Here is a 13,113-nt window from a genome sequence, read left to right on the forward strand (position 1 = left end):
TGATATGGAGAAGAGCTGTTTATTGTCAGAGAAAGTCCAGAGTCCAGAGAACGGAGGCTAAATGCAGAGAGGAAGTGCAGAGAGAACCCCCTGTAAGGTAGAGTGTCCAGAGGGAGAAGGAAGCCCGAGAATCCAGGTGCTGAGTCTAGGCGGCCATGGCGAAGCCCACCCTGATGTTGCCCAGGTCGTAGACAGAATAGTAGGAACTGAGAAAGACATCCCCAAGGATCCACAGGGGCTGGCCATTCTGGGAGGGTAGGTAGGTGACCTCCACCCCCAGGATGCAGTAGCGGTCATCATTCTGCACAACACACAAGGGCAATGCTCATTCATCAGCCCACAGGTGGACAGGGCACTGCTCAGCCCAGAGCACCAGGCCAGCAGCACAGATACAGAAAAGGATGAGCCAGAGTTTCTGCCCTTGAGGCCTCACAGGCCAACTGAGCTGCCAGAGCTGGGCTGGCTGGGGATTCTAGTGTGGCTGAGGGCAGGTTGCAAAGGCCCTCCCTCTGCAGGGTCTCCTCAACTCCTGGTAGTAAAGCCTTGGAGCCAGATCAACTTAGGTTCAAACCTTAGCTTCACCCTGACTAACTACGTAGCCTTAGGCCAATGAGTTAACCTCTCGGAACATCCAAGATTTTACTTGTAAAATAAAAATTCATCTCTCCCTCATTAAATGTTATGACAAGTCATCAGGAAAATGTAGACAAAGTGCTTTACTTGGAGGCTGACTTTTGTAAGTGCTCAACAGAGAGCCAGTGCCTCTCCCCCTTAATTAATAATAATTATTAATAATAGATAATTGCTCTGCTCTTTAACAGCCTGGTTCCAAAGAAGGGGGTTTAAAATCCATGAGAGGGGAAGAGAAATCAATGCTGCAAGGAAATGGCACAGTTAAGGGGACCAAGTGTTTCTGGCTCCTCACAGCTTCCTCCCACCCATCACCCACCTCCATCCCTGATCTTGTGCCCACTGGCTCAGCCTGCAGGCACCAGGACATACATTGAGGATGTAGGAGGAGGGTGGCAGAGGGAACTGCATACCATTGATGACAAAGGTGAGGGTGGGCAGGTTCTGAATGTTGTTACAGTCCACAAGAAACTGCAGAGAGGAACAGCACCCGGGTTGCCTCATCTCCCCGCTGAAAGGACCTGCCAACCCCATCACTACAGCCCCTGGGGTCCTGGGCCCGAGCCCCAAGCCTGCTCTTGGACTGGAGGCTGCAACACCAATACTGCTGGTGTTACCCATGAGGATTTGCGTACAGAACCTCCAAGTTTTAGAAGCTGCTGTACAGAGGGTGGGTTGTGGGGGGACCTGAGTCATCTTTCTCAAAACATGCCTCTTGCTTGGATTTCCCCCATGAAAGTTTAAATCTATGCCCCTTCTCTGCAAATGTCCTTTTAAAACAGGTCTGATACACTACTATGTGTAAAATAGATGGCTGATGGGAAGCTGCTGTATAGCACAGGGTGTTCAGCTGGGGGCTCTATGATGACTAGAGGGGTGGAATGGTGGTGGCCGGTGGGAGGTCAAAGAGGGAGGGGATGGATATGTGCATGCCTCTAACTGATTCTCTTCGTTGGACAGCTTTACACAGCATTGTAAAGCAACTATACCCCAATAAAAATTAAAATAATATATAAATAAAATACACAGGTCTGTAGAAAGTATAGCTCATCAGCCCACCAAAATTAGTGAGAATACCTTAATTATGCAAACCCTTTGGTAGGCTCTGGAGGGGATAAGGATGGGGGCAGGGCCCTGAGCCATCCATCTCCCAAGGTGGAGGTGAGGGAGCTCTGTATTCAAGAATTATTCCTTGTCTCTCTCGGGCTTGATCCCACATTCTAGTTATTTAGCTCTTACTGCAAAGCCCAGTTGGTGTTTAACCTGTTTCCTCTAAGAGGTTGAAGTTCAGAGGAAATTCTGCCTATTAGTGACCTCTTATACTAGCACAGGCATCTGGCCCCCCTGAATCAGCCTTCTGGCCCCCAGCCAGCCCCCACCCTAGTCATCCCGGGGCCCCCACCTCCAGTGCCGGGAGGCAGCAAGAAGCACGGAGGCCAAGAATCAGGCTATTCCTGTGCTCCCAGGAAAAACCATAAATGCCCCCTGGCCTCTCCCCTGGAAGGGGCAGCTTCCACTGCATGAACCTGTCCATACTGGTCCTCCTGGGCCCCCGTGGCCTGCAGAAGGGCACTCAGGAATTGCTGGGGCACCGTGAGCAGAGATGTGCCAGTGTCCACGATGGCCTGGCAGCCTGCGGAGCACCAGCCTGTGGCCTGGTCGCCAGTGAGGAACCTGAATGATGAGAAGATGGGCAGTCTCAGCACCTCCCAGCTCAGGGCAGCTAGGGGATGGGCCGCAACCACTGAATCAAGGTGCACCTCAGGAAGATAAAGATTCTACAGAGGTCAACCCAACCATACCTCAGCCTCATAACAGAGTGTCCAAGTCCGCCTGAATGGCCATGTATTCTGTTTCTAAAAAGTTCCACAGATAGTTCTAGAAAGACTGATGGCCAGGGCTATTGATTCATTGTAAATACTTTGAGTAAATTAGTCCCTCCCCCTACACACCCCAGTTTCTAATCTCTAAGGCCCTAGGGTTGGATGACAGGGTCTGATATGTCTGGGATTCCAGACCCTGCCTCTTCCTGTGTTGTCCCCACCGCACCCACCTACTCCAGGCCAACCAGGGTCTTGAAACCCCAACCAAGAGCAGCCATGGCTTTGTGGGCACAAGCCTTGGGTCCTCAGTTCCTCCCACCCAGCAGGATCTGGATGTGTGTGTGTGACATCCTGCCCTAGTGAAGTGCCCACACCCCTGGGGCCCACCACAGACTCACTCCTCAACACCAATCTGCCAGTACAGCTCCTGAGTGACAGGGGCCCAGTAGATCTGCCCCATGAACAGGCTGCTGTCCACACCCCCAAAGATGACTGCTCCCCGTCCTGAGAGCCCTTTTGGCTGCAGAATGTAAAGCGAAAGGTGAGTCTGGAAGTGGCTGTGGGAAAGGCAGGAAAATAGAAGTCCTGCCCTGGCTCCAGACTAGGGCTCCCTGAGGATAGGACTGTGTCTCCCCTCAGACTGGGATCCCTGAGGGCAGGGCTGTGTCTCCCCTCAGACTGGGGCTCCCTGAGGCAGGGCTGTGTCTCCCCTCAGACTGGGGCTCCTTGAGGCAGGGCTGTCTCCCCTCAGACTGGGGCTCCCTGGGCAGGGCTGTCTCCCCTCAGACTGGGGATCCTGAGGGGAGGGCTGTGTCTCCCCTCAGACTGGGGCTCCCTGAGGCAGGGCTGTGTCTCCCCTCAGACCGGGGCTCCCTGAGGCAGGGCTGTGTCTCCCCTCAGACTGGGGCTCCTTGAGGACAGGGCTGTGTCTCCCCTCAAACTGGGGCTCCCTGAGGCAGGGCTGTTTCCCTTCAGACTGGGGCTCCCTGAGGGCAGGACCTTGTCCCCTTCAGACCGGGGCTCCCTGAGGGGAGGGCTCTGTCTCCCCTCAGACCGGGGCTCCCTGAGGCAGGGCTGTGTCTCCCCTCAGACCGGGGCTCCCTGAGGCAGGGCTGTGTCTCCCCTCAGACCGGGGCTCCCTGAGGCAGGGCTGTGTCTCCCCTCAGACTGGGGCTCCCTGAGACAGGGCTGTGTCTCCCCTCAAACTGGGGCTCCCTGAGGCAGGGCTGTTTCCCCTCAGACTGGGGCTCCCTGAGGGGAGGGCTCTGTCTCCCCTCAGATTGGGGCTCCCTGAGGGCAGACGTTGTGTCCCCCACCTCTGACCAAGGCTGGGAATTCCCAGTGCCTCCGGCTCTCAAGTGAGGCCGCTCCACCAAGTGCTTCCTCTGGGAAAGCCTCTGGTCATCTGGCCTGCAGCCCTGTCCCACCTCTCTCCTCTGCCTTTCACTTCATGCTGCTGGTGGAGCATGTCAGCAGGAGCCTGACCGGGGCCCAGTTTGTTGTTTTTCTGCTGGAATCGGAGGGAGGAGGGGCCCAGGGGGAGTGGAGGGCACGACTCCCTGTTAGACAGTAGACAGGCAGGAGTGTGGCACTGGGCAGTGATCCTCCGGGCTAAACTCAGAGTACTTGTACACAGAGGTCGGCAACCTTAGTAACAGGATAATATTGTTGAAAGTCAGGGTCAAATGACTAAGCCCCGGAGAGTAGATGTTGACTATCTCTAGAAAGTGGTTGTCAATTCTACAGAGGAAAGACGGAAAGTCCCCTCCAGGCCACCCACCCCTTCCCACCGCTTGGCTCCAGGGCCCATCCACGTAAATAACCACATTTGCTTGTGTTTGTGGTAAGAACAACAATTTGTTTGAGTTCACGGTGGACTGAGGCCAGAAGACCTGGCTAGAACAATAGATCAAAGGAGATGAAGTAATAGATTATTACACAAAAGAGGTGTCCAGGTAGAAAACATTTGGTCAGAAGGAAGTGAGCTCACTGCGGCTCTGGGCAGGCAGTCAGCCCTAGAGGTAGAAGGAAAGTGAAATTTTTAGCCGTTCAGTTGTGTCTGACTCATGGCGACCCTGTGGACTGTAACCCGCCAGGCTCCTCTGTCCATGGAATTCTCCAAGCAAGAATACTGGAGTGAGTTGCCATTCCCTTCTCCAGGGGATCTTACCCACCCAGGGATTGAACCCGGGTGTCCCTCATTGCAGGCAGATTCTTTACCATCTGAGCCACCAGGGAAGCCCCATAGTGGTAGGAGAAGCTGCAACAATGCTCCAAGCAGAGTTCTGCCGGAGGAAGGGGAGATTCTGTCTTGGCCAAGAAATGCAAAGAAGAGACCCAGTGGGCTGGGGAGAGATGCGGGGATAGGGAGCATGGGAGAGGAAGGGTCAGAAGCTCAAGAAGAAAGGCTCTGTCACGTGCCTGCTGGGAAAGCCTGCCTCCAAACTCCAAAGTGTTTGAACCTCAGCCATTCAGGCCCGTGGAAGTGAGTGGGCTGGGAACCAGGAACTGCCAGGTAGTTCCTTACCTGCTGAGGTAGAAGTTGAAGATCGGGCTGGTGAAGGCACTCTCCTGCACCATGCCCTGGAGGACAGTGGTGGCCCCATCCACGGACAGGGAGGGGTAGACCATGCCCATGATGCCATCGAACTTCGCATAGAGGAAATTGGTACCCGGCTCAGTCTTACTCAAGCCAAACTCCTGGTTGGGGACCTGGATGCCTTGGACCTGGGGGGGATACAGAGGATGGGAAGTGATGAATGTAACTCCACACACCTCCCTCTGGATCCCCCTCCTGAGACCCATCTGGCTGTTCTTCATCCCTCCCTCACTTTTGCCACCTCTCTTCTTGACAGGTTTGTGAAAGCCACTTTCTCTTCCAAGGAGCCACCCTCACCTGCTGCAGCACCGCCCACCCCAGCCTGCTTCTCCCTGAGCCTTTAAGCTCCTTAAGGAAAAGGAGCAGGTCATCCCAATCACTCTGTGTCCTCAGTACCTGGCACATGGTGGCCCACAGTGAGGGGTCAATGAGTGAATGGATGAGCCTTTTTGGTTTTTTTGGCTGCATCTCATAGCATGCAGGATCTTAGTTCCCCAACCAGGGATCAAACCCATGCCCTCTGCATTGGAAGCTCAGAGTCTTAACCACTAGACCACCAAGGAAGTTCCTGGATGAGTCTCTAGTGTTATGATTTTCTGGCCTGTATGGTAGAGCATGGGCTTCCCTGGTGGCTCAGTGGTAAAGAATCCGCCTGCCAATGCAGGAGACGTGGGTTCAATCCCTGGGTCAGGAAGATCCACTGGAGAAGGAAATGGCAACCCACTCCAGTATTCTTGCCTGAGAAATCCCATGAATAGAGGAGCCTGGTGGGCTATACAGTTCATGGAATTGCAAAAGAGTTAGACACAACTGAGCAACTAAACAACAGCAAACAATGGTAGAGCACTGGGTGTTTCCCATATTTTTCAAAGGCTTCCATCTAAGTCTCCCCATCAGACTCTGAGAACTGTGAGGTTAGAATTGAGTTCACAGCCCCAAATTACCTTCCTCATATCCTGGGAAGAGGTGAGGGCTCAGCCGGCAGCATCACTCCCCATCAGAGTATCATAGCCTAAGATGCCAGTGAGGCTGCCGCTGCCATACTGCAGGGAGAAGGTCTGCTCATTGGTAGAGTAGGTGGAGGACAGGCTGAGGTTGAAGCTGGTGTGGCCGGCTGCAGAGAAGGGAAAATTCGGGAAGTCATGCTGGCCCCCTCTAAGGTCTGCAAGGCTGCCCACTTGTCTCCCAGCCTGTACTCACATCCTAGAGCCTCAGCACACACACACACACACACACACACACACACACACACACACACACACACACACACACACACACACCTTCCCCTGCCGGCCAAGGAGTCAGGTGGTAGCCCACTGATATTCCTGGCATTGGAAGACCCTTAAGAAATGGGCAGCCTTGACCCCAAAGCACCACCCTCCCCAACCTAACAGAATCACAGAATCTTCAGATGCCCTAGGATGATGACCTCCCTAGGATTGTAGTGTGGGCAAGTTGTATAGTATCTATCTCTGTCTTCCTGGCCCCCAGCAGATCTCCTGATACATGGTGAGTGTCGAGAAATTACTCATCAGATGAAAGAGTGAATGGACCTCCAAGGTATTCCCTGACCCTCGCCTCACCCCGAGGAGAAGCTGGCCACACCAGGATCCTGAGACAGCCTAGAATGGGGCCAGTGAGGGACCTTCTGGACTAGAGGTGTCAAGACCCAAACCCCAAGGCTTTGGCAGGGGCCAGGGCCGCCCTAGAAAGTGAACATCTCCAAAGACAGCGACAGGAGGAGGACCACGTCTATGTCCTTTTCCCGTGTCCTTGGGAGAGTTCAGTAAGAACTTAGTAAACCTTGGTGGGAGAGTAGCATAGAAAGAGTGTTGTAGAGTGGAGTGGGCTGGAATGGCATTGCCCAGAGTGAACAGAACGGAGTGCAGTGAACTGGGCTAGGTTGGAGTAGGTGAAGGAATATGTCTTGGTAATCAGAGAGGGGCCACCCAGGCTCGTGGCCAGTGTTTTCCCTCTGGCCTTGGACATGTGCCATGTGATGCTGGGCAAATCCCTGGACCTTCCCAGGACTGGAGCTCCCTGCCCACCCCACCCCCCGCCCGCCCCAGCAATCTTTATGAAAGAGCAGCCCTTCCCTAGCAGGTGTCAGTGTCCTCCCGTGCCCAGCCCAGCACTCACTGCAGGCCTGGCTCTGGCAGTAGACAGAGGGCACCCACAGGATGGAGGAGCCAGTATCAAGAAGGACCAGGAAGTTCTGTGGCGGAGTCCCAATGCTGATCTCGCCGAAGTAAGCAGCCTGGGTGGAGAGGAAGGGACATGGGGCAGGCTCTTAGCTCTGGGTGGGGGTCGGGGGGGGTGGGTCCTGCTTGTGGTGGGGGCATTGGAGCTGGTCACTGTGCCGCTCTGCCCATCAGGCTCAGCCTTCTCCATGGCCAGAGCGGCAGAGTGGCCAGCTCCACAGCCCACACCACAAGCAGGGGCCCGAGCCTGCCCTCCACACTTGCCCAGAACCCACAGGCTCTCAGTCTGAGCTCGCCCGGGGCAGCAGCAAAAGTCTGCGTGGACTCAGCTGCCGGGTCATCAGGGGTCTCTCCGTGCTTTCTCTGGCATTGAAGTCTCAGGGTTGGCTGGCAGGTCTGAGAGTCAGGGGCAGCCCCCAGGGGGTGAGTGTGAGGGTGCAGCTCACAGCCCAGGCCTGGCCCTCAGCCTTTGGCAGCAGTAGGAGGGGGAGCCCCAGGGGAGAGTCAAAACTCACGTCCATGTAGTCCATGGGCTTGGTAGCCACGCTGAAGTCACCAAAGCGGTACTTCTGGGCTGGGTCATACTTGTAGGTCCTCAGGAAGTCCTCCAGGAGGCCCTTCTCCTTCATGGTCTCACGGATGGACTTGAATTTCTTCAAGGGGATTCTGCAGAAGGGCTGGGATCAGGGCAGGGCCTCCCTCTTTCCTACTGCACCTCTAATATCCCAGTCTCTCTCTCTCCCTCCACCCCTAACTGTTTGCCTCAGGCTCCCTGTCACTCTGTCCCCTGTTTCTGTCGCTTGTATGTGTCTGTCTCTCTCTTTCTCCATTTCTGTCTCAATCTCTGGCTCTCTCCAGCTCTTTCTCCCTCTACCTCTCTTTTTCTTCCTCTCTCTTTCTCTTTCTTGGAAAACTCTTCTCAGGACTTGCTCCAAGATTCTGAAAACAGCTACCATTACCCAGGCCTGCCCTGACCTCATCCCATGGGTCGTCATCCCACCCTGGTCCTCTACTCTAATACCCCATAAACTCTTTCCCAGGAAGGGGAGAGGAACTTTAGACATTACCCTTTGCAGGATCTGTGTGGTTTGTTTGTTTGTTTTGGCTGTGCTGCGTGGCTTGCTGGATCTTTGTTCCCTGACCGGGGATTGAACCCATGCTCTCTCAGTGAAAGCACAGAACCCTTAACCACTGGACCACAAGGGAATTCCCAATTAGTGCATTTTTTAAAAAAGGTTTCAGAGGGACTTCCTCTGAAGTACCTGGTTCAGTGGTTAAGACTCCGCGCTCCCAATGCAGAGGGCACGGGTTCAATCTCTGGTGGGGAACTAAGATTCCACATGCTGCACAACTCAGAAAAATAATAATAAATTAAAAATCAATACATAATTCAAAAAATAAAAAGGCTTCAGAGATGGCAAAGTTAACCCCAAAGAGTCCCCAGTATGGTGGCCCTCAGGCGATTGGCACCGGCTGGATGTGACAGAGTGCGGGCCCAGGGGAACAGCACTAGACTGGGGACTCAGAAGACAGGGTCCTAGTTCTTCTGCTCCGTGTCTGGCCTGGATCAGTCATGCTCCTCGCAGGAGGCAGGGACCATGGGGAGGTTGGCTTGAGTGGTCCGGAGCCCAAATCAGCCCCTGGAAGTGGATCTCCTGAATTATGGGTTTCTGCCCATGTCCTCCCAGGCCTGCCTGTCTCCACTGCCCAGAGGTCTCTGCCAGTGCCCCCAGGCCTTGCTCCGGGCCTCAGAATTCCTGCTTCTTTCCCCATCTCTTCCCCATTCCCTCAAGACCCTGCATTCTCCAGAAATTCTCTGCTACACCCATTCACCTTGAGATATGAAGGCTGATGATTGCTTCACACCACCACGACTCCAGAACTGGCATATTCAAAGAAGTTTCTGAGAGGAGCCAACTTTCCACCAAAAAAAGTGCCCCTTCAATGGTGCAGTTGCAGGTAGTGTGGCAGGCTGGGCTCCCTCTTGATGTCCTGTGAGCCTAGGCACCTCATCCCCTTTCCCCTGACACCTCAGCGTATAGAGATTACATGACTGGTGTTTCTGCTTAGATGATTTGGCATCTGTCAAATAAATTGGGGGGCCTTAAGGAAACTTCTAGCAAACATCTCCCCATCTAGAAATAATTGTACCAGCCTTTCAAGGTCTTTTTTTTTTTTTAGGCAGTAGTCACCCCTACTCTCTGTTTCTGATCTATCCTTTATCATCAGTGGGGGAAGGGATGGTGCTTCTCCCTTCGACTGGAAGCTTCCTGAAGGCAGAGGCCATATCTCTTCCCATCCTGAGATCTGTCCAGTGTCAACTCAGGGAGCCTTCCCTGCTTCAGGTCAGGTGACCTGCCTCAGGTCACCCAGAGAGCTTCCGTGTCCCTTCCAACACGTGAGAACGGCAGAGCGATGTGGGGTGTGTATATGAACTAGGAAGCAGATTCTCGACCAGACACCAAATCTACTGGCCCCTTGATCTTGGACTGCCCAGCCTCCAAAACTCTGAGAAATAAATTTCTAGTATTTATAAGTCATCCAGTCTATAGTAGTTTTTTTTTTACTTGTTATTTTCTATTGCAGTATAGCCGATAGGGCTTCACGGGTAGCTCAGCTGGTAAAGAATCTGCTTTCAATGCAGGAGATCCCAGTTCAATGCCTGGGTGGGCAAGTTCCCCTGGAGAGGGGATAGGCTACCCACTCCAGTATTCTTGAGCTTCCTTGGTGGCTCAGACGGTAAAGAATCCACCTGCAATATGGGAGACCTGGGTTCGATTTCTGAGTTAGGAAGATCCCCTGGAGGAGGGCATGGCAACCCACTCCAGTATTCTTGCCTGGAGAGTCTCATGGACAGAGGGGCCTGGAAGGCTGTGGTCCATGGGATCGCAGAGTCGGACATGACTGAGCAGCTAAGTACAACACAGCATATAGCTGATTAACAATTTGTGAGAGTTTCAGGTGGACAGCAAAGAGACTTAGCCAGACATGTACATGTATCCACTCTCTCCCAAACTCCCCTCCCATCCAGGTTGGCACATAATATTGAGCAGAGTTCCCTGTGCTATAAGGTAGGTCCCTGTTGGTTATCCATTTTAAATGTAGCAGAGTGTACACATAGATCCCAAACTCCTTAACTATCTCTTCCCCCAGTCCTTCCCTCCTGGCAACCATAAGTTTGTTCTCAGTCTATGAATCTGTATCTGTTTTGTAAATAAGTTTATTTAAAAAAAAAAAAAAAAAAAGCTGCCAGGGCTCCTGTTCCAGCATTCAGGCCCCAGACTCACTTGACCAATGCCGCTGCTTCCAAGGCCTGGAGGCAGACCAAGGCCAGTATCATCCACTTCATAATGCTGATTCCCAGCTGGCCACAGCAGAGAGGCAACTCTGAGTTGTGCTGTTGCAGTGGAGTGAAAGCCTGAACACTCCTTCCTCCTTTATACCTCCGGGACCCAGCCTAGTCCCTGCCTCCCTGCCCTGGACAAGCATGGTCTCAACCCTGGGTGTACCCTGGGCTCCCTGTATCAGTCGTTTCCGTGTGTTTTCCTCTGTGAGGGTGGCCGCAAAGGACTTTTCATCCTATTGACTTTTCAGAACAAGCAGTGGAGGCCAGGAGGTGTGAGCGATAAGCGATCAAACTTGCCGAAAGATGGAGTGGCAAAGATGACTTCTTTGCTCAGGAACCAGAGGTGTGAGCTGGGCATTTTGGGGTGAGGACCAGAGGAGGGCAGAATAAGGGCTGTAGGGTCTATAGACAGGTCTATAGACAAGTCCGTAATTCTAAAACTTCGGAACAAAAAAACTCTTTGTTGTGGGGCTGTCCTGGGCATTGTAGGATGTTTAGCAGCATCCTTGGCCTCTACCCACTAGATGCCAGTAGTAGTCCCCCAGTTGTGACAACCAAGAATGTCTGCAGGCATAGCCCAGCGTCCCTTTCGGGAGCAAAATAGTTGAGTATCACTGGTCTAGAGGTGATACATTCAAAGATTTTTGACTTGAGTCCTGGTTCAAGTACTCCTAAGCCCTTGAGGGATGCAGTTAGGATAAAGGTAATGATGATGGTGGTTAGTGTGGTATCGATGGTGGTAATGATGGTGGCATTATTAGCATGGATGCAGGTGATGGAGCTGGGTCGCCAGTGACTGAAGTCAGAGCTACCGGGGGTAGCTTTAGAGGACTTCCTGGTCAAACGGGGCATCTGGGAAAGTTCTCATCATAGTTCAGCAAGCGCTCAGGACACCCACGTGTAAGCCACATTGTCTTCTGGTTGTGCCTCTGACACTGGTCTGCAGCAGCAGGAGGCCTGGGCAGGGGCATGGGAACAGGGGGACGTCCCAGCCCCTGCTTCTGTTCTCCGTTGTCTCTCTTCTTCTGTCCCGTTGCAACTCTACCCGTGTCTTTAGTTCTCCTGAAACACCTGTGTCCCCCATTACCCTCTTCCCCAGCCCTCATCTGTCCTCCTTCCTGCTCTGAGCCTGATCTCCCGTGTCCTCTTCTGTCCCTCATCTCCAGGTCCTGCCAGCTTCCTGGCAACAAGCTTCTCACCGCCTGAGGTGACCTGGAGCTGGCCCAGTGCCCACCAACCTGGCACCAGAGAACTCTCCATTTTAGGGTGAGTGGAAAAAGTCCCCACCCTGTACCCCCTCTGCCACCTCATACCCCTCACTCAATGTTCCAACCAGATTGTCAGGCCCTTGAGCCCCAGGAGTGAGGCCAAAACCAGGCCTGCCAAACACTGATAAAATCCAGCCCGTGGGGACTTTCCACTCTGGCCACCACCACCCACTGCCCTGCCAGAGCCCTGGAGTCTCCCCTGGCCCTGGAGTCTCCTCCTGGATGGAGGAGGGCCGGAAGGGCTCTAGAGGTCTGTCCAGGCCTGGCAGAGAGAGGGAGGTCCCTGCCTGACTGTGTCTCAAGGCCAGGTCAGCTCCCATTCCTGCCCACAGTCTCCAGGGACACGCTGGACTCTGGAGTGGAAGGCAAGGGAAGGAGGCAGTGCCTTCCCTGGGGTCTGGTTTGGGAGAGCAGACAAAGGAAAGTCATAGGAGCCAGGACTTCCCTGGCAGTCCGGTGGTTAAGATTCTGAGCTTCCACTGAAGGGAAATGGGTTTAATCCCTGGTCAGGGAAGTTCTGAATGAATGTATAGCAACCAGGATGCAAAAATGCAGAGCTGATTACAATAATGAGGCATGAAACTTACTCTCAATTATAAGAAATGTATGTTTTTAAATTTTAGTTTATTTTTATTTTTGGCCGAGCTGGTCTTCGTTGCTGCCTGGACTTTTCTCTAGTTGTGGCAAACGGGCTACTCTCTAGTTGTGGTGCACAGGCTTCTCATTGCAGTGTCTTCTCTTGTTGCAGAGCATGGGCTCCAGGTACACGGGCTCGGTAGCTGCGACCTCTGGGCTCTAGAGCACAGACTCGATAGTTGTGGCACATGGGCTCAGTTACTCCGAGGCATGTAGGATCGTCCCAGATCAGGGATTGAACCTGTGTCTCTTGCATTGGCAGGTGGATTCTTTACCACTGAGCCACCAGGGAACCCCAGAATTAAATATTTTTTAAAAAAGGAAATTATAGAATTCTTAGAGACTTGCCACATCCTGTGAATATAGCAGAATCCATGGGGTCCCCTAAGTCTTGCAAGGCCAACCACACTCCCCAATATGGGCCTCCTGGGACCCTTTCCTTATCTGGCGGATCTCAAGGAGTCTGACGACTGCGGGCTAACTGTCCCCAAACCCCGATCACCCCACATCCTTTCTGAGTATCCCTGGCCTAGGGATGTGTATCCCTGGCCCTACTGCATGGAGCCGGGGCACCTACTTGGTTGCCAGACCCTGGGGCTCTGCTGCCTCA

General features: G+C 53.4%; 1 protein-coding gene across 1 annotated transcript; it reads right to left on the reverse strand.

The window, feature by feature from the left end:
• Nucleotides 1-145: 145 nt before the first annotated feature.
• Nucleotides 146-10,602, reverse strand: PGC (progastricsin). Its single transcript, XM_081518592.1, has 10 exons — nucleotides 10,541-10,602; nucleotides 7,769-7,919; nucleotides 7,192-7,309; nucleotides 6,044-6,166; nucleotides 4,981-5,173; nucleotides 4,528-4,535; nucleotides 2,852-2,966; nucleotides 2,157-2,304; nucleotides 1,003-1,101; nucleotides 146-301 (listed from the first exon to the last, which is right to left on the reverse strand). Exons 1-10 carry the CDS (start codon nucleotides 10,600-10,602, stop codon nucleotides 146-148), a joined length of 1,173 nt encoding a protein of 390 aa, XP_081374718.1.
• Nucleotides 10,603-13,113: the final 2,511 nt, after the last annotated feature.

This window comes from Giraffa tippelskirchi, chromosome 8, assembly GCF_054371585.1.
Source record: "Giraffa tippelskirchi isolate mGirTip1 chromosome 8, T2T-mGirTip1v1.2.pri, whole genome shotgun sequence".
In the NCBI taxonomy this organism is placed as follows: Eukaryota; Metazoa; Chordata; class Mammalia; order Artiodactyla; family Giraffidae; genus Giraffa; species Giraffa tippelskirchi.